The sequence below is a fragment of the Oryctolagus cuniculus genome, chromosome 19, assembly GCF_051225735.1.
Source record: "Oryctolagus cuniculus isolate XC-2025 breed Fujian yellow rabbit chromosome 19, ASM5122573v1, whole genome shotgun sequence".
NCBI classification, from domain to species: Eukaryota; Metazoa; Chordata; class Mammalia; order Lagomorpha; family Leporidae; genus Oryctolagus; species Oryctolagus cuniculus.
Window position 1 is genome coordinate 39,625,717 of NC_142885.1, and position 24,486 is coordinate 39,650,202.

A 24,486-nucleotide genomic window follows, 5' to 3' on the forward strand; every position below is an offset into this window, starting at 1 on the left:
AGGGGCAACCAGGAAAGAATCCGGTGCCCCAACCGGGACTAGAACCCAGTGTGCCTGTGCCGCTAGGTGGAGGATTAGCCTATTGAGCCACGGCGCTGGCCCCAAGGATGTTCTTAAACTATAATTTCCTCTATACATACTATGTAACCTGTTTTCATGTTGATTTCCAGCTTATTTTAGCTCTGACTTAGGTACAATGAGTTGGTTTGTGGTGAAAACCCCTGGCACAGGCTAAGGTTGTATCATCCTCAGTGAGGACATGGGCCTCCCCCTTGTACTCAGGGCTCTTATGAGGCACTTGGTAAACCCTGGGCCTCTGACCAGAGACCTAACATGGGATTGAGTTTAAGAGGGTGAAAAGGTGTGTGTAGGTGTTCTCAACACTGAGGCAGAATAACCTCCCTTCCCCGGGTGGTTGGCACTTTGCTACAGCAGGTTAAGCTGCCTCTTGTGATGCCTGCATCCTATATCGGTGGACTGTATGAGACTGAGTCCTGCCTCTGCTTCCAATCTACCTTCCTGCTAATGTGCCTGTGAGGTGGCAGATGGTGGCTCAAGCACTTGAGTCCCTGACAAACATGTAGGAGATTTGGATGGAGGTCTTTGCTGCTTGCCTCAGCCTGGCTCAGTCCTAGCTCTTGCTAGCATTTGGGGAGTGAACCCACAGATGGAATTCATCTGTCTCTGCCTTTTGAATAAATAAATATATAAACATTTTGTTAAGAAAGAATACAGTGCTGTCTCTTGTTGGGCAGATTCCACAACTTGTGCAGGTTACATGAAGAACCAAGGTTCATCCCCTGCTGAGGACACCAGGAAGGAACAGGTAATTGCTGTGGTCATTTTCCTTGTAATGATTTCCTGAAACCAGATCATTGCGTATACAGCACTCTCTCTTCCATTATTTTCTGACTTCTGTGTGCTGTGATACCTTTTCTGTGTCTGTAACTTTTCAAAGCAGTCAAGCCTTCCCCCACAAGCCTGTGGGCCTCTCCTTTTCCAGCTCAGCATCTGTGCTGGTGCTTTACAGGCTGAAGCCTGAAGGTTTGCTTGTCAGTTTCTGGAAATCACTGGCAGAGAAGATGGCTGTGACCTTCAGCCTCATGGCACAGTGACTCCCCCCAGGCTTCTATAACCTGGGAGGTGGCCAGGCCACATTTCATTGTTGGAATAAAATAACTCCTTTCCTGTTTTGATTTAGGTCATTTAACCATTCAGAACATCTTCACCCACAGAATCCATGATTTTTTGTGTTTTGTTCAATATTGAATGCTTTTGGACAAAGCAAATCACTGTCTCATTTCTCTTGGTAAATGGGCTGTGCAGGAAACCCTCCAGTGGGGCCCTCTGTGGAATATTCTGAAGCTTCAGGGATCATGTTTGCATAACAGCATAGTGAAGAGTGTTCATCAGCATTTACCTGCAAGGCCAATTCCCAGAAGAGCCTAATTGACATTCCCATATGCAGGTTTTTGTGTGACCTGTGTAGCTGCTGATGGTGATTCTACATTCAGATGTCACTGGACATCTGTAGTTTGAAATGAAAATGTACCTTGTTTTAACTTTCTTATTTCCCACCTTGTTTGTCTAGGAGATAGAAGTAGTGTTCAGCTCCCAGAGTGCTTCCAATTCAGTCTTGCCTATGAATTAAGTTAGATACCCATGCCTACCTAACTGCAGTGGGTAACATGGTTTCTGGAAAATCACATTCCCAGTTTCCCTGCAAGACACCAGGAATCTGCATTCCCCAGGAGATCCTGTGTCCAGCGACAGCACCCCCAGTGAGGAGACCCTCAGCCAGGGAGGGAAGCAGAGAAGATTGGGAGAGGCCCTCTAATGTGTGTACAGTGGACTTTCCCCTCCTTCAATCATCTCTTTTTAATGTGCAAGAAATGTCTGTGGAGTGCTGGGTAGTCCTTGACATGAAGATCATCTGTATGGAGTGTGTGTCTTTATCAGTTTGCCATGGTACTGTTTCTCAGCGACATACCTCTGCAGACATGGACAGTGACATGTGGTGACAGCAGTTCATCCTGTGACTTCCCTTCACTCCTCAAGCTGTTGGGATCTAGTGGAAGAGGAGAGTTTTGTGGTGCTGAGGCTGCTTATTTAATACCTGGTGGAGAGGAAGGCACCAGCCTTTATCACCTGCTGTACTGTGATTCAGTTGTGTTGGTATTGGTGTTGCCCATGATATTAATCTACTTCAAAATGTTAACTTCTGCTCTGCAGGTCAACATGGCTACAGGAGGACCTCCTCCTTTCCCAAGACCACCCTACATGCCCTACCACATGGGGGGCTACAGAGAATCCTTCATGGGCTATCCGCCACCTCCTCCACCCTGGTGGATTCCAAGACCTCAGCCAGCACCTCTGTCTCCAGAATTTGGTAGGATGATCTACCCTGAATGAACTGACTTGCAAAGTGTACCTCTATCTTTTCTCTCATTTTTATTCCTACAACAAAATGTCCTGGGTGATTCTGCCGGGCTTTGCATTTCAAGGGTGAGGCTATCTGAGGGCCTTGTAACTTTGCTCATGATTGATTTTGAGGACACACAGTGGGCTACACCACAGCCCTATCTTGTGCAGGTGTCTGTTTAGATGAAGAAAGAAGTCATCTATAGAAGTCAGAAATAGCAGTTTTGCAGAGCATGGAACCCGGTGTGGGGAGGGGGGATATGCTCAGCTCTGTGAGGGATGAGACTTGGCCTTGGCTTTGAGAAGTGCAGGTTCCTGCAGGGTAGGGACACACAACACTCAGCACTGGGCTGGTCATTGCCATAATGGAAGTGCCAGTTGCCAGTGAAGGACCCCAGGGTGTAAAAGAGGGAGTGAATCTCCTGGGTGTAAATGAGGGGTGGCAAAGAGGAGGAGATGAGGAGGGGCCATATAGGGTCACATTGAGCTCCATAAGATGGGGGCTGGAAAGCTGACCTAGCAGGACAGGTGGTGTGAACAGAGCAGATAGAGGTTGCCTGGGGTCACACGGAGCTGCTGGAGGAGAGTCCTCATGACCCAGTGTGGGCCAGGGCACCATCGTGCTCAGAGTGCTCTTGTTGCCCTACAGCCCTCTGTCCACAATCTGAAGGAAAAGAGAAAGAGTCTCATGGGTGTGTCCAGGTTCTGCCTGAGTTTATGATGCCCCAAGGATACTGACAATGAAGTCAGCTCTAGATTAGCAGGCAGCTGGCTCTGCCTCACAACAAGAAGCCTTAGGAGTCTCAGCTCCTCCAGACACCCCTGCCTCTCAGTGTCACATCAGGCAATATGGGTCTCTCTCCCTGTTCCCACACTGTCCCAGCCCCTGAGGACAGTGCTCTGTGGAGCTGTGACATTTGTGGAGATCCTATTGGTTTCTGAGGACGTTATGAGCAGGAAGACATTAAATCCATGGGAAAAGTATTCTACAAATATCTGGTACATATATGCAACCGTCTTCTATCAAGATCACCAAGAGATGCTCATTAGATAAAGCTGAGGGTGAAATAGCTCACACCAAGAGACTTGCAAAATCTGTTTCCTAAGAAAAGGCAAAGTTCCCCTCTCTAGTAATAAAATGCAAATCCTACCTACAAGGTCAAAGATAAGTGTGCGAATGTGCACAGGTGGAGGCAGAGGTCTGTGGCTGAGATGTGAGGACTATTGGTTTGCATGGTGTAAGGACTCATAGGTACAGCCACACAGGAAACACATCAGGAGCAGACACAACATGGAAGACAAATGTAGAAAGGAAGAAGTCAGTAGATGGGGGAAACAATCCCAATTTCTTTTGTCTTTCAGGAGAGCCATTGTGGAATTGGAACAGGAAACTCAGCTATCCGGAACAGGCTGTGCCTGTGGGTCAAAAAGCCACCTGATGCCCATTTTCTGAATGTTTTCCCTGTCCCACAAGGACTCTTCCTCTCTTATCTGTCTGAGTAATTTCCCTAATAAACCTTGTGTGGTGCTGCCTTCGCCTAAGTGTCTGCTTCTGGGAGGGCCACTTGATCCCCCTGGGGTGGACACCATGTTTTTCACATGGCCCAAACCTAGGCAGAAACTGTGGTGCTGCAGGCTGGAGCGAGACAGCCATTCCTGGTTGTAATGACCATGAGGGTGCACCCAGTGGTCCAGGCTTTGTCAGGAGCCTGACTTCATCTTGCCAGCTGCTCCCCAGTGACACCAACTCCAGGAGGCCTCTAAGAGAAACTGAATTTGAAACAGATTGATTGACAAGCCCTGTGAGTCCCAAAGTCCTGTAGTTTCTTTATTGAGAAATGGGCAGAGGTGAGTTTTCAGGGCAACCACGGACAAGACTAAAGTGGAATAGCGGGCCTGGAGGCCTGAGTCACAGAAAAGTCCAGGGAGAGGATGTGAAAGAATCCCAGAGGGAGAGGGAAGGGGAGGGAGGGGAAGGGAGAGTGAGGGAAACATCATGGGAACAAAGATGTGTGGGGTGCAGAAGAGAAGAAATCCCAGAGACAAAGGGAGAAAGACTGATGGAGAGAGTGATTTGTGCAGAGGAGGGGAGGAGAGACTGAGGAGCAAAAGGCAAGAAGCAGCATTCACAGTCTGGGCTTCGAGTCAGCCCAGCTCTGGCTGTTGTGGCCATTTGAGAGTGAACCAGAGGATGAAAGACCTCTCTCACACTCTCTCTGTAACTCTGTTTTTCAAATAAAATAAATATTTGAAAAACCATTAAGATAATAACTTTATGATATGCTTACCTTACCAAAATAACTTTAAAGGAATTCTTTTCACTCCATTATGGCTCATTTCTTTTAGCTTCATGAAAGTTGTTCCTGTGGGTTGCAGCAGAAATCCACATGAATAAGGCTGGAGTCTTCCCATTGATGTCAGTCATGGTGAAGGGTAGAGCCATGTGCTCAGCCTATGCAGCATGGCCACTTGGAAGTGAGCTGCAGTCCTTTTGATAGAGATAATTTAAATGAATCATACATTGACTAAAATTATGTAGTGCCTGGTGCAGATTGGAAGTTAAAATACATTTGATGTGCATATTGCAATCATTACGGTCTGTGCTGGATGTGACTTTTTCTCACATTAGTGAATTAGTGAATATTACCTCCAAAACAAATCTTCCACAGGTTTTTAATGCTTCTTAGCAAGATTCCATGAAGATATGAAAATTATTTTTGCTGGATATAGTCAACCACCTATTTGCAATTAGACACAAGGATGGCTAATGCCAGTATTAATTTTAATGTTTTGCTAAAGATCCAGTCTTTCATATTGGTAGCCTTGAACAATAATTATCTAATGTATCCATGATTCCATCTAAAGTAATAGAAACATTTCTTTACCCATTTCAATTATACATGGGCTCTCTAGCTACTGTATCGTGGTCTCATGCAGGACTGGGGATCTTCTTCATCTTAAAACAGGAATCATGTAGCAGACATCTGGCCCAGCAGTTAAGTCACTGGTTAGGACACTCATTAAACTGCCTGGGTTTGGGGCCACTGCCCTGGTGTGGTAGGCAAAGCCTCTGCCTGCAGCACCCGCATCCTATAACAGTGTGAATTGTGTCTTGGCTGCTCCTCTTCCCATCAACCTCTCTGCTAATGGCCTGAGAAAGCAGTGGAAGATGGTCCAAGTGCTTGGGTCCCTACAACTATAGGAGAAACCCAGAAGAAGCTCCTGGCTGCTGGCTTTGGATCAGCACAGCTCCAACCATTATGGACATTTGGGGAGTGAATCAGTGGATGGTAGACCTTTCTCTCTGTCTCTCCCTCTTTTGAGTGTAACTCTGCCTCAAATAAATATAAATATGTTAAAAAATAAAAAAAAAACTACATTGCTGCATTCCAAGTAGCAGCCCATGAGTCCAGCTTCCTGCTAATATGGACCCAGGGAAGCTGTGGTGATGGCTCAGGTGCTTGGGTTCCTGCCACTCACATAAGAGACCTGGATAGAACTTCCAGCTCCCAGTTTCAGCCCTTGGCTGGAGGCAGGCTTTGGGGAGTAATGCAGCAGAGGGCAGCTCTTTTTCTGTCTCTGTGGGTGTGTGTATGTCCATTGTGTATGTCTTTCTGTCTGTCAGATAAAATCTGAAAAACAGTAGGAATCACTTTGCATTTTAAAAATTGCTACAGAGATAAAGAAAATGTCAAATGCAGTAGCTTAATTGCCCGATTTAAATTTTCTCAACTAGAAAAGACAACTTGGCAAAAGTTTAAAATTAAATCTTTGCACACACCTGTATGTACCATAACCATCATTCCTGCCACCACCAAAATGAGGGTTGGTGCTCTTCCTCTGGATTTAATCATGCTTTATTCTGGATTTAATCATTCTTTATTTCTACCCCAAGTCTTGAATTCTAATAAACTCTGTAAATTTCAGCTTCATATGGGTAACAGAAGTGAATGTAAAATGGGGGGAGGGGTGTCTCAAAAATATAAACAAATCTTATTTAAAAAAATGAAAAGTGCACCACAGGCAGAAAAAAAAAAAAAAAAACAAGTTTTTCTAAGAGGGCTTGTGTGGGGCACTGTCTTCTAACATGGCTTGGAATTCAGCAAGCATGCAACAACAGGAAGTGCTGCACACAGAAGTCACCTGGGCCTGCTTGGGGGGCACTAGGGTGGCTGAGGCAGCTAAGGGCTGCCTTTGGGTGACAGTTGGTGGGGTTAGCACCACTTCACCAGGGGAGTGGGTAGGGCTACTCCTGGGCAGTGGACTCTATGGTGCCCCATGCTGGGGATGCGTCCCTTGCTGTCAGATCTACAGGGGTGGGTTCAACCCCAGAGGCTCAATGAGGAGCCTGGATCCTGACTCGTCTGGCAAGGCCTGTCAGCTTCCCGGAGGGCACGGCTCCAGTTCCTGAGGGGATTCATTATTGTTTCAGTGGTGTCTAATTTTCCAGTTTTGCGTTGATCTTGAAAACATATATTGTGGGGCCGGCACCGCTGCTCACTAGGCTAATCCTCCACCTGCGGCACTGGCACACCGAGTTCTAGTCCCGGTTGGGGTGCCGGATTCTATCCTGGTTGCCCCTCTTCCAGGCCAGCTCTCTGCTGTGGCCAGGGAGTGCAGTGGAGGATGGTCCAAGTACTTGGGCCCTGCACCCCATGGGAGACCAGGATAAGTACCTGGCTCCTGCCATCGGATCAGCGCAGTGCACCGGCAGCAGCGTGCCAGCTGCGGCGGCCATCAGAGGGTGAACCAACAGCAAAGGAAGACCTTTCTCTCTGTCTCTCTCTCTCTCACTGTCCACTCTGCCTGTCAAAAATAAAATAAAATAAACATATATTGTGTAACTGCAGGGGTTAACTGAAATAGTGTTTTTTGAAACAATGCAATATTTTACCTGATTTTCCTTATACATACTGGAGTATAATTTGGCAACCACTTGGACTTTTCACAAAATCCCCCTTTGAAACGCCTTTCTCCCCAGCTGCATTTGGTCTGATAGAAGTTGCCTGTTGTGGAAGCTGCTTTGCCTTGCTTGTGCCTGACACTGTAATCTCAGGAGCACTGAGCAACCCCATATGGTGAGCCCCCCACCCAGGAGGAGCAGGGCTGTGCATTTGTATCTGGTTCCCTCCCTGTGGATGTCCCCAGCCTGGCTCCCCTTAGAGAAAGGATACATTCTTGCTTCGCATTCATCTTTGCAGGGTGGAGTGTAGCTTTCTCTTTACAAAGCCCTTGCTCCTGGTGGGAGCTGGTGGGGATGGATTGGAGGAGTGCCCCTCTCTTTCCCCTCCAGCCTAGTGAAGTAGAAATCAACAGGAGGAGAGAAACCAGTTAAGGAGTTTGATTGAAACTGTTTAACTTTTTGCTCTGCCTGTGGAATGCACATTCTCACGTGTGAAAACTTAACCCAGATGGTAGACTGCTGAATTATAAGATGACAATTTTCAATTTTAGACTCCACTTTTAAACATTCCTCTAGAAAGAAAATATGTCCTTAAAATACAGTTGTCATTGGCCAGCACCGCGGCTCACTAGGCTAATCCTCCACCCACAGCGCTGGCACCCTGGGTTCTAGTCCTGGTTGGGGCACTGGATTCTGTCCCAGTTGCTCCTCTTCCAGTCCATCTCTCTGCTGTGGCCAGGGAGTGCAGTGGAGGATGGCCCAGGTCCTTGGGCCCTGCACCTGCATGAGAGACTAGGAGGAAGCACCTGGCTCCTGGCTTTGGATCGGCATGCTCACCAGCCGTAGGGGCCATTTGAGGGGTGAACCAATGGAAAAAGGAAGATCTTTCTCTCTGTCTCTCTCTAACTCTGCCTGTCAAAAAACAAGTACAGTTGTCATAGTTTAGGTCACATAACGGGCAGAAAGCATGTCACAGGAAGACTAGCACAGAATCTCACTTTCCCTGCCAGAAGATTTTCTGCCGTCTTCCTTCTGGTTGCCATTGCACAAGTCTACAAGGGAATCACAGGTTTTGCTCATGTGTTTCCTAGCAAAGAAGTAGCTGAGGGTGCTGCTTATGGATTAAAGGATCTCACTAGCGTGCTTCAAAGTGTTTCAGACGATTGAATCCTGTGCTGCAGTCTCTCTAATGGAGGGACCGATCATGATGAAGAGCAGCAGTGCCAGGTAAACTGTGTGAGTACGGGCTGTAGTTTATACAGTGTGAACAAACCTTAGTCATTCAAGTATATTGCTGTTTATACTACGTTTACCTGGATGATACCTTTAAAATATTGTTAACATTTTTTGCACTGCATTTTATAATATGGTACAAATATTTTATGCTGCACACTTATTTTCAAATCTCTGACAACCTAAAATTGGCAATAGATATGACATTATTTCTTTACTGACAAAGTGCTTTAATTTTTATTGAAAATATTTATGAATATTTTAGGAACAGTTGATCATCTTTTGTGTTATTTAAATTCTTATTGCTTATTTTGATGCTACCTAAGATGAAATAGTATTTATGCAATTAAAAAAATTAGAGGCCGGCACTGCGGCTCACTAGGCTAATCCTCCACCTTGCGGCGCCAGCACACCGGGTTCTAGTCCTGGTCAGGGCACTGGATTCTGTCCCAGTTGCCCCTCTTCCAGGCCAGCTCTCTGCTGTGGCCAGGAAGCGCAGTGGAGGATGGTCCAAGTGCTTGGGCCCTGCACCCAATGGGAGACCAGGGGAAGTACCTGGCTCCTGCCTTCAGATCAGTGCAGTGTGCCGGCTGTAGCAGCCATTTGAGGATGAACCAATGGCAAAGGAAGACCTTTCTCTCTGTCTGTCTCCTCTTACTGTCCACTCTGCCTGTCAAAAAGGAAAAAAAAATTAGAACGTATTTTCAAGATTTTTTTTTGATTTTACATTTTTGTCTTCACTGGCATTAAATTTTGGCCTGTTTTTCAGTAACATATATAAAAAGCTAAGTAATGAAGGGAAGTAGTCTTCAATATGATGTGTGCTGCACTACCATATATATGGAGTGGGTGCACAAAGACAGTGCTAGGGATGCTATGCTAGAAGATTTATGAAAATTGATGAAACTGCACCTATAATTGTGTTTGTAGTGTCTCTAAGCCACAATTCTAATGTACTGTACTTGATCAATGAATGTGTTTACTATACTCATAATTTGGTTTAAATATCTAAATATCTGTAGGATTTTTATGTGTTTGGGATCTAGAGTATTGATGGGGGATATTCTTGGACCACAGGGGTTATTGTCAATGTGTTATTTGTGTTTTAATAGAATAATTTCAAATGAGAAGCTAATTTTACAGATAATATTCAGAGAATTCTAAAACTGTATATTTCACAAACTATTAACATATTTTTGTATTGGAGCTTCTTTACATTATTTTATCATGCAGCAGACACTTGGTAGTTTCAAAATAACTCATTCATTCAATAAATGCTTCATGTTATGGACCAGAAACCACAGATGTTTTAAGGATTTACAGAAAAGACACAGTGCTTGTTGAAAGACACCTAAACATTAGACATGGAAAATGTGAATTATCTTCTATAAATATTTCTTTTAATTATTTGAACAAAAATATTTGGATTCAACCTAGAGCACAGAAACAAATTGACTAAGAATAATTACTATATATACTATAATTTAACAACTGAAGAAGTAGAAGAGTGGGTGATAGAGACAACTGTGATTTCATGGACATGAAGAGTCTCCTTGCGACAAGGATGCTGGTGGCCTGTCCTGAGAAGACACTGTGGAAGTGCAATCCATGGAGACACTGGATACTGTGGGCTCAGTTCCTTGGCAAGCTGTGAGCTCACAGAAGGTCAGCACAAACAGGACCATGAGGGAATGATGGGGAATCATCAGGCAGGAGTGTAGCAGCCTAAGAGTGGGTGGGATCCAAGACTAAGCACAGGTTAGGTGAGCCCTGAATTAATGTCTTGGCAGGAGCAGGGCTGGGAGGCTTCAGGCTCCTCTGTGTGGGAGGAGCTGTGTCATTTACTTAACCCTGGTGGCCACATGCCCTGGCCAGGCCAGCAATGGTGTGGGGTTATCACAGCATGAGTCAGGGCTAAGGAGCAGGGGGTGGGACCCTGTGGGGCCTCAAGAGGGTAGGACTTCACTCTGTTTAGTCTCCAATGATGAGGGTACATGGCAGAGGGGAGATGACAGATGGGAGGTGTCTCCATATGAACCCTGAGTGACAGAAGCAATGTACCTGGAGTGAGTTCTCCCATATTTCTTGTATTACTCAACCCATGGCCTGGTCAGCAGCACCTGGTAACCCAGCTGCCCTGAGACCTTGGGAAGTGGTTTATCCTTGGAGCCCCTGAATGTGGTGATGTCTGGGTCAGGGTGGGATCCCTGCCCTGCAGAACACACCCAGCACCACAACACACTCACCTCCACTAGCCAGGGCCAGCATCCTTACAGGACCCTGCCCTTGGCCTCCCTCCATCCTCACTTCCAGGAGAGACCAGACAAGGGTGGTGAGGAGACTGGTGAATACAACAGCAGCAATGGAACCTGCATAGCTAGGAACACACATGAGCTTGTGCACACAAACACACACACACATGCACACACACAGGCTCACAATTGTACCCAGTGGGATATTATAGCTCAGGCCCCCGGGACAGGGAGAGTAGTGAGGAGCTTGGCCACAGCAGGACCCAGGAGCCTCCACAAATCCTGCAAGGCATTCACTGTCCCTGCAGGAGCCAAAGGGAACCATGCCTGGCCAAGGAGCTGTAAGGGGCTTAATGATGCTTACAGTGAAGGTGTCCCCCAGACATGGATGTCCCTCATCTGGGAGCCCTAGGGAATGTGGGTTCTCCTGACCCCACATGCTTATTTTCACTACCAGTGTCTGGGGCTGGTGGTGAAGTCACTGTGACTCAATCCTTCACCTCTTGTCTGTGTCCAGGACAGAGTTCTTGCTCCTCCTGCAGACAGTCTAGTCCCTGCTGGCTCAAAGTCCCAGGCAGGTGGCAGGCAGCCTTCCTCACCCCCCACCCCAGTCTCTGGACTCTTGATACCCAACAGTAACAGCAGCAGCAAGGAGAAGCCAGGAGGCGGGCAAGAGGCACAGCCTGTATCAGCAGTGCTAGGGTAAGCCTGTCATGTGGCAGGAGGTTGTACCACTTGGAGTCCCCAATTCTGGTCATTTGTAAGGGTGGGAAAAGTACGAGGACCTCAGGTAGTTGTATGCCAATTGTGAGGGCACCCATTCCACTCATATCAACCCAAAATGCAAATGCTCAAAAGTAAATACAAAATATAATTGTAGAGGAGAAGCAGGATAGAGGGTGGCAGGGATCTGGGACCTAGTCCAATGGGTGACGGAGGGCACCAGGACATCTGAGCCCATGACATACCTCCCACACAACTGCCCTTTTCTCTTGATCCCAGGAGAGACCACAGGCCCCACTGCTAAAGGATTATGATTCCCCAGGGGGTTGGGAACCCCGACCCTGAGACCTGCTGATCTAGGAGGGTGCCATTGTGACTGCACTCCATGATGTCATCACTGCCAAGCACTGCTCCCTCCATAGTCTACAGCAGTTAGAGGCCACTCCTGTGTCAAGTGACTGGCTGAGCTGGACTTTGTTTTCTAGGCAGGAAGCAAGTTCAGAAGATGTGGATGGATTCAGGTCCAGATGAGGGGGACTTGCTCTCTTCATGTAATGATGATTTGGGGACAGGTTGTCCCAGCTGTTTGGGCCTGGCCTACTGCAAAGGGCCATGCTGCCTGAGTCTGTCTGTCTGTCTGTCTGTCTCTCTCTCTCTCTCTCTCTTTCTCTCCCCCCTCCCCCTAGCACATTTTCCAGCTACAAAACATAAAGAACTTGATTCTCTCTCTGAATACTACCAATCGAGATGTAGAACCTGAAATTAACTATACCACTTTCAACTAATCTGAGAAAATGAAATGCTTATGTATAGTATTAACAAAATATGTGTAATATTGTACACTCTAAATAACAAAATACTGATTTAAAAAAGGCAAAGTACATCTAAAGAACTGGGAAACCGTACTTTGCCCATGGATTACAGGATAAACAAAATAAAGGTGCTGGTTTCACCAAATTAGTTAATAACTCTAATGCAATTCCATCACTATCTCAGGAAGATTTTTGTAGGTCTTGGTGAACTTATTCTAAAATTTATATGGGAAGTTAAGACAGTCTTGGGATAGTGGGAAGAGCAAAGTGGGAAGATTCACTGCAGTCAGTGTCAAGTCTCACTATGTAGATGCAGTAATCAAGAATTTGTGACACTAGGAAAAGGACATAGACAACAGAACAGAGAACCCAAATGGACCACACAAATATGCCCAATTGAATTTTTTTACTTAGTACCACAGAGAATTCAAAAAAGAAAGGATAACTTATTCAAAAAGTAGAGTTTCCCTGCCTCTGTTACACATCAGAGTGCCTGTGTTTGATGCCCAGTTCTGCTCCTGACTCCAGCTTCCTGCCAATGCAGACCCTGGGAGGCAATGCCAAGGGTTCAAGTAATTGGGTTCCTGCCACCTGCATGGGAGACCTGCAATGAGTCCCTGGCTCACTGCTCTAGCCTGGCCCTGCCCCATCTGTTCTAAGAATTTCTGGAGTCAATCATTGGATGGAACATATCTCTGTCTCTCCCTCCTGTGCTGTCACTCTGCCTTTCAAATAAATATATAAATCTTTATAATATCATTTAAAAGAAAATACAGGACTCCAAAATGAATTTTCTCAACAGTTGATCAATGCATAATTTGTGAGTTTATTTAACATTCTATGCAATATTTAGATGCATTTGCATTTCTGATCAGCCCAGATCAATTCACATGTCAGATGAATGGAAAAAAAAAACTTTCAACAAATATATTGCACTCCATGGAACATTTGGGTATGATTACACTAAGGGGTCATTCAATGTCTATCTAGCATGGAAATGGAACTGGGCATTTGGGTGCTATTGTTTCATATACTTCTTTTTCTTGGCTAAATCTGGCAGCCTTATCAGGCTAAACTTGGATGTAGGGCCTTCTCTATACCAATTTCACCTATGGCAAGTGTCAGACTGTCCTTTTTCCCTCTCTGTAAAGTGGGAGTGATGACTTTTATTTTGCAAGGCTACAAGTATCCCAAATCACACAGCTCCACTAGCTGTTGTTAGTGGTGAATGCTTAGCAATCAACATGCATGTCTGAGGATGATGGTTGGATCACTGAATCTTTTTTTTAAAAGATTATTTATTTATAATGGAGAGAGGGGGAGAAAGAGGGTTTTGGGGGAGGGAGGGAAGGAGAGAGGGATGAAGGGAGAGAGATAGAGATCTTCCATTTGTTGGTTCACTCCTCAAATGGCTGAAACAGGGTTGAACTAGGCCTGGAGCCAGGAACTCCACTGGGGTCTCCTATGTGGGTGATAGGGAGCCAAGCACTCAGGCCATACCTCACTGCTCTCCCAGATATGCATCAGCTGGATCAGACATAGAGCATCAGAACTTAAACCAGTGCTCTGACATGAGATGCTGGCATCACAGGTGGTGCTTTAACCTGCTGCTTCACAACAGAAGCCCCTAATTAAACACATCTTGCTTGTTACTGTATTCCTGGGTTAAAGCAAGTGCCTAATAGCAATATTATGGGCAAATTAATTTTTAACAAATTTTGCATGTAGGCATTTATTTGAACAGCAGAGAGGCAGCAAGTTCCCACCTGATGGTTCACTCTCCAAATACCCACCATGGCTAGGGCTCGGCCAAGCCAAAGCCAGGAGCCAACAACTTTGTTCAGGGATCCAATCACTTGAGCCATCACTGTTGGTCCCCTGGCTGTGTACTGGCAGGAAGCTGGAGTCATGTGCCAATCTCAGGACTTTACTCAAGCACTCCAGAGTGGGACATGGGCTTCTAAAACTCCAATTAAACACCTGCCCCATAGGTAAACCTAAATGGCCTGTGGAGTTGGCAGGGCCAGTGTGATCACACCATGTGTGACATGCCAAGTGATAGAAGTGGAGGAGGAAGATCCAACATCCTGTCTTTGCCTTCACTTTAACCACTCAGCTGGCTTTTCTGGGCTCATCTGGGTGCTCATTGCCTCTACTAACTGAGCTGGGACATTTCCTAGATGACTCCAGGCTGGTTTTAGAAGAGATGACAATGTAAGCATAGGTGCAAGTGCCTGTATCTGCAGTAACTGTTTGCTGAAATTCTAGGAATGAACTTTTGCCAACACCTGCTCAGTGTCAGGGTTTATGTTTTTTATTATGTTACTCGTTTATTATTGTTGTTGTTGTTGTTAGAAAGGGAGACATAGATATCTTCCAACTGCTGGCTCAATCTCCAATGCCTGTAAGAGCCAGGCCATGGCAGACAACACCCAGGAGGCTGGAACTCCATCTGGGTCTCCCAGGTTGTTGAGCATCATCTGCTGCTTTCTGGGGTGTGCACTAGCAGGAACCTAGGATTGGAGGCAGAACCAGGATTCAAACCGAGGACTCCAATATGGGACATGTATGTCCCAAGCAGTATCTTAACCTCTAAGCCAAATGCCCACCCTCAAGTGTGTATCTTACACCACTCTAACAAGAATCAGAGAAGGGAAGTGCAAAGGAAAAAGCCTGTGTTTAGAGTGAGATGGGCACAGGTTCTCAATTTTGCTCCACTGGTAGCAGCATCTTACCAATGTCAACTCATTTCACCACTGAGCCTCACTACTCCCATTAAATTAGGTGGAAAACTCTATGAACAAGAAGGGCACCTTGTTCATAGAGTTTCTTCCTGCTTGCATGGTTTACATGTTTCCGGTGCCACACAGAACATTCTAGGTTCATTCATGGCCTGAATTGTGTAGGCAGGCTCTTAGATAGCCACTGTTGATCCCCACCTCCTGGTACAATCTGTTTTTTAAAAATATTTGTTGTTATTTATATGAAAGGAAGAGTCTCTCTCTCTCTCTCTCTCTCTTATTTTCTCTCTCTGTCTCTCTCACACACACACATACACAAACACATAAACACATTTTCCATTCATTGGTTCACTCCCCACATGGACAAAATGGCTGACGCTGGGCCAAGATGAAGCTAAGATCCCAGAATTCTATCTGTCTTTCCCACATGGTAGGGGCCCCAGCTCTTTGGCCATCACCTGCTACCTTCCCAGGTGTGCTTAAATATGAAACTGCATAGGAAGTGGAGTAGCCAGCCCTCTGATATGGGATCCTTCTGTTGCAAATAGAACCTTAACCCTGAAGTGGGGTCTAATTTTATTCCAGGTCCTTGCCTTCTACCTAGATAAGCATTTGAAGCACAGAAACATGCACAGTACACAAAACAATAACATTTATTTAAGGGATGATAAAGTAAGGAAACGTGAGCATGGGTGGGGAGTGGGCCAGAAGGAGAAAATGGATGGGAGAGGAGTGGAGAGAGAGAACCTCAGCATCCATCTCCCAAGAGTAGGACACACTTCTTCCAGTGCTGGCTGCTTTTGAGGTAGAAGTGTGGTGGCTATTCATATGGCATGTGCCCCCCCGAAGGAAACATGCCCAGTAAGGGGCAGTTTATTGGACAAGTAGGACAGAATTACATTTGGGCGAGGGCTTGTGACTTGGGACTTCCAGCTCTGTGGCCCTAACCTAGCTACCTGCCTTATCCAATCTCATCCCCCCGCAGAGATTTCTGACCCTTAATCTTAAGGGGGTGCTGAAGGATGATGATCTGTCTTCTGTAGCTACTTCCTGCTGGCCAGGGGCATTGTCCCTACCTATCCAGGGTTCGGATACCTCTTCTTATCTCATCTAATCAATCCACCTCAAGAGCTGGGGAATTTTCATCACGGCCAATGGCTGTTGCCTCTGCATGATCATCATCATTTTGAGAAGCTGTTGAATTCTGAAACAGAAAAGTTTGTCAATCAGGATGAGCATAATTGGAAAAAAGATAAATTTCAAGTTGAATCCCCTTCAAGATAGGAGGAATATATTCCACTGTTTTCCAAAACATGAGCATTGATATATTGTCTTTGCCCAGATTGTAAAACCATCTAGCATAGGCATAAAGACTGGTAGTATCCTTTCCAGTGAATATACAACTATTAGAGTAGATGCCGCAGATTCCATTAATCACTGCACACGCTCCTGGTTTTGCCAGTATGCATTTTATGGCCAGCTAGTTGTCCATGACTATCTTAGAGCACCCATGGACTCAAGCAATTGCCATTAAATCCAGCCTGAAGTGTAGGCTCTAGTTTGGCCCACACAATAAACAGATTTGTAAATGGTTTTCTATGGCCTAGCAGGATCTCCTACTATCCTACTACAAGAACTATCAAGTTTTCCTCACAACAGAGCCTCCTGAGAGAATGAAAGATAGGTAAAACATGTATGCCATTAAGTGTAGCAGGTTCAATATGATAAAAGCAAAGATTTTACTCACCCTTTTGCCCTTTGAAGATGTATTCGAGATCTTCAATGCATTCACAAGAGTGGCAGACTTGTTCTCTGTGTGCACCTGTGAAGACTAAAGAGGTAGAATTGAGGCCCTTGACAAATGTACCCAGCTTGGGATGCCCTGAATTTGCCTTCAGTAGGAGTGCTGAGTAGCACCTGGTAGATCCCTTTCATTTAGGCTGCAATTGATCAGTGGAAGAGTCTTTGCTCCAAGTGTCTCTTAAGCCTTGGTCTCCTGGGGACAGGCTGTTCGTGACTTTGGGGATGTGGCACTGTGAGAATTTTATTACCACAGTCCATTAGCCTCTTGTATAGGGAAAAGATTAATATTAAACTTTAATCTGATCCTGTATCCCTGAGTCAAAGATGGTGTCAGAGGTGAAGCAGTCTTTTTTATATAGCATTTTAGTTAAACAGCCTTAGGTGCCACTTTGATCCTGAGGGCAATAGGTAAGAATTTAAGCCATGTTTCTGAGGTCTCTTGGCAAAGCTTAGCCAGGATTATCTTAAGAATATGACTAACTTTTTGAGTTTATATGATGACTAAGTTCTCCAAGGGGCATGGAAATAAGAAAAACCTAAAGCAGTCACCACATGCTGAGGTACTTTCTTTATTACAGTATGCAGCCTTTACCCTCCAAACACCCAAGGAAGTCCTGGCATTAAACCACTTCTTACAAAACAGTGAGTGTCATATATTAATAATCCTCCATTCAGCACATGCCCTATGACTGAACGGCCACCTCCACTGGCATCCTTCGTGTAGCCTGGTTGAGGAGATCATTCTATGACAGGGCTCCTGTATTGAGGATATTCAGTGACCCAAAAGCTCAGGTAGTAAAGCTATTTCTAGAACTGCTGTGCAGCAGTGACTTTTGCTGCCTTATCTGCTAGCACATTTCCCTGAATAGCATGGCTACCTGTCTTCTTGTGTCCCCTGCAGTGAATGACAACCACTTTCTAAAGACTCCAGTGCTACTGAAGGAGAGCTAACATCTCTTCTCCTTATTTAATGGGAGAGTTCTTTGCAGTCAGGAGGGCTCCATGTGCACGGAACTCAAGGAAAACAAACTGGAGCCCGTACATATTAACTCATTAGCTCTTCCCCATTGCAAGGCTCTAGTTAAAACAATAAGTTTGGCCTTTAGTGATCAAGTGCTAGATGGCAATGTCTGAGATTCTATCACCTAAGACCCACCATGTCATAACCTGCATTTTTAACTCCATACTTCATGTTACTACTGCCATCAGTAAACCACTCGGTATCTCGATTTAAATCTAGAGGTTTTTGAAGCTGTGCCCTTAGGAGTGAGTCCACAGGGCTGAATGAGTAATCACATACAGCTGAAGTTTCTGTAGAACCTGAGAAGACAAAAGTGATATGGCTCTCCACAAACCCTGTTATGCTTATGCAAGTGATTCAGATCCCTTGTACTAGTCGTATTGGATACATTACAATGTTTTTATACCCCAATTTGAGGTTCTCAGTTTTAAGCAGCCTGCCTCCAGGGCTCCTGTGGGTTGATCGTTATCTAAGGGCATCTTCATTACCCAATGCCCCTATTAAATTGTCTGAATGAACATGCCTTACATAATCTGGCCATTTGAAGAGTGCTGCCGCTTTCACAAAGGTGCCAACCCACTTGGCAGTGAACACATGTATAGTGGTGCATTTTCCCAGCATCCAACATGAGCTTATGGGATGTCATCTCTGCAAGAAACCGATGTCTAGTGGGGCACTGTTCCTCACGCTAGGAGGAAAAGCTCCTGGGTTGTAAAAATAACACAGCCTATGCCTAAAGACCAGCTGCTAGAGTTTGTAAGCCCTGAAGCTTCTGTGCCCTGAACATTCTCTGGGGCTAGGACCAGCATATCTAGAGCTTGTGAACTCAGGTAGCACTAAAACCCATACCTGGCTATGTATTCCAGGGCAGCAGAAACCAGCATAAAGCTAAGATAAATTGTAGTGCTGCTGATTAGGTACATGGCTTGCACTAGCTATGGGGTCCACCATAGTCAAGTGGGGTCAATTTCCATCTTCCACCAAAAAGCTGAAGTCACACTTGAGGTTTCCATGGTTGGCAAAATCCCTCCCTTGGCTCCTGATGAGGAACTCCTGCCATGTTAGGAAGTACCACCTACTGACAGGGGGTTTGACATATATACACTGCACACCTGTTTTGAGGACCACTCCAGTCAGATGAAGAGAAGTTTGCTAGTGAAATGTGAGTTGCTTGGCCCACCTGCCCATCTTAATAAGGAAAACACCATGATTCAAAATCTTAAGACAGAACTTTTCAGCCAGGTGTATTGCATCCAGTAGAAACTAAATGCAAGTTCCAGGTTTTTCAGTAGCAAGAACGAATTTAAAATTTAAAAAACACACTATAAACTAAAGACAAAGATTTTGGGCACAAGACCACAAACTGGCCAACTCTCTTCCCGTTTCTCTGTCCAGATCCTTCTTACTAAGACATCTCATAGTCGCCTTTCATCCCCTAATGCTATAACTTAGGAACAAGGTGTCCACAACTGCATCTTAACAGATCTGCCTGAGATCAAGAGCAGTGAGACTGAGGGAGACACTTTTGAATTTTCACAAGGAGGTAAAAGCTTAGTACAGCTGAGACAGAGACAAATTAAATTCCACTTACCACTGTTGCTTTTTCGGTTCACTGTTGGGCTTTCTCAGACAGCTGGCTGGCTCACCCATAAGAAGTGGAGAAAGTGGGGCTGAATGTGTATTCCAGGTCTGTGCCTTCTATTTAGAGAGGCATTCTAAGTACAGGCACATATACACTGCCCAGAATGATGAAGTTTATTAAAAGGTGAAAGAACACACATGCATGAGCATAGGTGGGGAGTGGCCAGCAGCATAAACAGCTGGGGGAGGGGAATAGGAGAGGCAGCACCTCCTTCTGTCCTGGTCTCCAGCTGAAGAGCTTGCTTTTCCCAGTGTTGCTGGTGTATGAGGTTGGAAGGAAAGTGGCTACTCACTTGGCCCCTCACCCTAAGATCACAGGGAAAGGAGATGTGTCCCAGAAAGGGTTGTTTGGTGGACAAGTAGGCTAGAACTACATGGGGCAGGAGCTCAGTGACTTCCAGCTCCATGGTCTGAACCTAGCTACCTGCTTTGTCCCATCACTTTTCAACCCCCTACCTTTGAGTTTTAGGACTTGGGATGTGCTCCTAACAAACATAAAACAGAAAGCAATGGGATGCAGTTCACCAAATAATTAAACATTGTGGCAGGCAAATGGGCTGAGCAGCTAAAACACTACTTAGGAGGTCTGCATCCACATCCAAGTGCCTGGACTCTAGACTAAGTTAAGGTCCCCAGTCCATCTTTCTGCTCATGTGCAGGTGAAGGCTCAAATACTTGAGTTCTTTTCACTCCCTTGAGGGACCAGGATGGAGATCCAAGTTCTGGGCTTCAGCCTGGCCCAGCCACGGCTGTTGTGAGCATTTAGGGAGTGAAGCAGAAGATGGAAGATACCTCTCTTTCTCTCTCTCTCTCTCTCTCAATCTCTCTTTCACTCACTGCTTCTGCCTCTGTACATTTGCCTTTCAAATTAATATTTTTAAAAATTAAAAATAAATATAAGCTATTTCCTTATAACCAAAAAAAGATTTATTGATTTGTAAGACAAAGCCTGTGGCAGGGAGTGGGAGGAGAGTGACAGAGAGACAAGAGAGAGACTCTTCCATCTACTGCTTCACCTCCTTAATGACCAGAACAGACAAGCTGGGCCAGGCCAAAGGCAGGAACTTCTTCTGGGTTTCCCATGTAGGTGGCAGGGGCCCAAGTACTTGAGACAACCTTCATGTCTTTCCCAGATGCGTTAGCGTGGAGCTGGATTGGAAGCAGAGCAGCTGGAACATGAACTGACTCCAATATGGAGTGTGGATGTTCCAAGTGGTGGTTTAACCTGCTACACCACAAAAGAGAACTGCCACCCAAATTTTTAAACATTGAATTATCAAGTAGTCCATCTAGGTATATATACATTTAGGTGTATATATATCTAGGCATATGACTCCAAGAATTGGAAACGGGGGTGGGTGTTGTGGTGCAGCTAATTAAACTGCCACTTTGGAGGTCCACATCCCATACTGGAGTGTTTGGTTCCAGTCTTGGCTAATAGGCTTTCAATTCAGCTTCCTGCTAATACTCATGGGAAGGCAACAGTTTATGGCTCCAGTTCTTGGGCCTCTGTCAACTATGTGGGAGACCTAGATGGAGTGCAGGGCTCCTGGCTTTATCCCGGCTTGCCTTCACTGTAGTGGCCATCTGGGGAGTGAGGCCGAGCTCTCTTTCAGTCACTTTCAAATATGTAAGCACATATATAATAAAAGAATTGAAGACAGGGTCTCAAGGAGTAATTTGTACCCATGTTCACAGTAGCATTATTCACATTACCCCAATATGCAAACAACCCATGGGACCATCCAAAGGAAATGAATGTGGAAAAACAATGTGGTCCAACTGAACCACGGAGTATTATTCAGCCTTTCAAAGGCAGGATATTCTGACACTTGCTACTGCAGGCATGAATCCTGAGGACTGGATAATACAACCCAGCCACAGAAAGACAAACACCAAGGACAGGCAGTTAAGATGCCTGAGTACCATGTCAGAGTTATTGGGTTTCACTCTCAGGTCTGGCTCCTGACTCCAACTTTCTTCTGTTGCAGACAGTGAAGTAGCAGCTGATGACTCATATGGTTGAGTTCATTTCATGCACATGAGAGGCCTGAATTGATTTCCCACTCCTGGCTTCAGCCCAGTCCAGTACTTGCCATTACAGGCCTGCAAGGAGTGAACCAGCTGATGGGAGCTCTGCCTGTCTCTCTGCCTCTCAAAGAGCAAATGCAATAAAATTTTAAAGGGAGAGAGCAAATACTGCATAATAATTGAGATAGAGTTGTCCCATTCATTGAGACAGGAGTAGACCTGGGGGTGCCAGAGGCTGGGGAGGGGGATGGGGAGTGTTTCATGTGGAGGAGAGGAGTGGTGGTGATGTGCACACAACCCTGTGACTGCTCTTCATGCCACTGTACTATATACTTAAAAAGGGTTAAAATAGTAACATTTGTGCTTTGTATTATTAGCATAATTTAAAAAGTAAAAGAATCCCCCCACCCCAATATCTATCAATGCAGACCAAAGTTACTCAATTTGACTATAGCTGCCAATACTAGGCTGGACTTGACAGTGACCCCAGACATCACATACCTAAGTGAGCCACTGGGGCCAGCAGCTGCTAATCATCCCCTAAGCAGCCAGTGGCCCCTGCACACATCCCAAAACAGGATGGGAGACTATTTGAGTATAACCTGAGAGTCCAGTACATTCATGCTAGAAGGAAGGCTTCTCTTCCACATGTACCTGGGGATGGATGCATCCAAGCAGGGTTTCCCTGAGCAAGCACATGGCTGGATTTGTCATCCCAGAAACTCCAGACTTCACTGTGTCACAAGGACTTTTCAGAGCCTCCTCCCAAACTTTTTCAGTGGTAACCAGGGCTCAGAATGTGGGAGTTACTTGCCCAATGAAGGCAAGGTTTGTACAGCTCTTGGAGGTCCCAGGGCCTGGTCTCTTTGTTCCTTTTTTCTACTTTTTATAGAATCAGGGAGATGTTTATACATACGGTTCTGTAAGTTCTGCTGAATGCACACAGTGTGGCTCTGTCCTCAGAATCTAGATAGAGAAAGGCCCCTGAGGCTGGCACTGTGCCCCAGTATGTTATGCCTCTTATAAAGGAGCTTCTATAGTAAGTCCTTATACGTGGATACATTCACTATAGCGTTTCAATGTCAGGTGTCTGTTTTTCTGGTGGCTAGCAAATGGTCATGGATGCTAACCAATAAAAATGTTATTCTGCTGACTACTTGAACCATGTGACAACCGAGAAATGTACTGACCTGACCACTGAAATGAGGTTATGCTCACCTGATCAGCTGCTAACCACATGAGACACAGGACCTTGTTGTGTGGTCTGGTCTGATGCCTGATCCTAGTTCCTCCTATGAGACCCATAGTCTTCACTCCCTGTCTGTTATATCTTACTGCCTCCCCACAATCCCTCCTCCCAGACAGGGATCATAACTTCCTCTTGGAAATTTCCAGTGAATGAAGCTACGGGGCCACCTTTCTCTGAATTCACAGGTCTTCCTCTGGGTCTGGCAGGATACAACACACCCACAGAAGGCAGTTCACTATCCTCCTGCAGACCCCCTGGTGGCCCTTGCTCTTGTCAGCTTTAGCAAGCGAGGTCCCTGCCTCCTCATCCTGTTGATTTTCTGGGAGGCTCTCTTTCTCTGCCACTCCCTGGGAACAGCTCCTGTCTGCTAAGTGGTCCTCACTGCTGCTGGAGCTACAGTGGATATGGAGGACACGGGGCTGTTGTACATGAGGACTGGCCAGGGAATGTAGGTCTTCCTCCTTATCCCAGGTTGGGGACCATCTGTCCTTTCAGCCTCACTGCTGGTGACACTGATAGTGTCTATGGAGGACAAGGAGCTGTTGTAGCTGAGGACTGGCCCAGGAATGTAGGTCCTCCTCCTTATGACAGGGTGGGGACTATCTGACCTGCAGGCCTCACTGCTGCTGGTGTTGAGAGTGGACACAGAGCACATGGGGCTGTTGTACCTGAGGACTGGGCGAGGAGTGTAGATCATCATCATGCCAGGTGGGGAACCGTCCATCCTGCGGGCTCTGTGGCAGGCATTTAGCCCTGACGATGGGACACCTTTGGGCAGCACTGGGGACATGGCGCTGGCTTGGAGACTGGGCATCAGGGAGGCTGCTTTATGGCTCAGCTGAAAGCCCAGCTCCACCAGGTAGTTTTGGGCCTCAGCATCCTGTGGAGATGCTAGAAGCTCCACTTCAGTGAGCTCAGTTCTTGCTGCTCCACTGAAGCCCTCCTGGGATTTCCCCCCACTCAGAGGAGGGGACAAGCAGCCATCCTCCTCCTCATGGCCCAGCTGGAAGAGAAGGCCTGAAAGGTATTTCGGACCTTCAGTAACATGCGAAGGACCTGGGAGCCCCATGTAAATTTCACTTCCTCCTCCTCTGAGGTAAGCCTTTAGCTGGGCTTTTCCCCACAGGGGGCCGTCCTGTTCTCTGAGGCCCTCCTGAGAGCTCAGGCTCTCCACACTGTCACTGAGGTCCTCGTCCTTGGTTGAACTCAGAGACTGTTCAGCTGCATCTTCACTTAGTTTGGACCCTTTCTGCTCCATGCTGAGCCACTTATGGCCCACAGCATCTGCCACTGTGGGCCTCTTAGCAGGGTTATAGGTCATCAGCCAGTCCAGCAGCTGCTCCAGTTCCCCACTTATAGAGGAGGGGATTAGGAAAGAGCCAGCCAGGATGGCTTCCTTCAGGCACACAAAGCTCTCCCCTTCAAAGGGCAGCCACCCTTTCACCATGGTGTATAGGAGCACGCCCAGGCTCCACACGTCAGCCTTGTACCCATCGAATTCCTTACCTAAGAATTCTTCCGGGGCACAGTATTCAAGGCTGCCACACAATGAATTGAGTTGTTGGCCTTCAGTCAGCTTTTGGCTTAAGCCAAAGTCAGTTAGTTTAAAACACATTTTTCTGTCCACAAGGAGATTTTCTAATTTTATATCTCTGT

At 46.1% G+C, this 24,486-nt stretch overlaps 1 protein-coding gene across 7 annotated transcripts in view; it reads left to right on the plus strand.

Moving 5' to 3' along the window:
- Positions 1 to 3,958, plus strand: part of LOC100350867 (transport and Golgi organization protein 1 homolog) — a 71,409-nt gene extending 67,451 nt beyond the window's left edge. For 6 of the 7 annotated variants that reach the window (XM_089321467.1, XM_070064536.2, XM_070064539.2 and 3 more), the window contains 3 exons: positions 756 to 826; positions 2,233 to 2,389; positions 3,784 to 3,958. In XM_089321467.1, coding sequence (XP_089177593.1) covers positions 756 to 826; positions 2,233 to 2,389; positions 3,784 to 3,860 — 305 coding nt within the window. In that variant the 3' untranslated portion in view covers positions 3,861 to 3,958. Of the gene's footprint in view, positions 1 to 755; positions 827 to 2,232; positions 2,390 to 3,783 lie in introns of those variants that run through there. The other variant, XM_089321468.1, reaches the window with a different exon arrangement.
- The last annotated feature ends 20,528 nt before the right edge of the window (positions 3,959 to 24,486 follow it).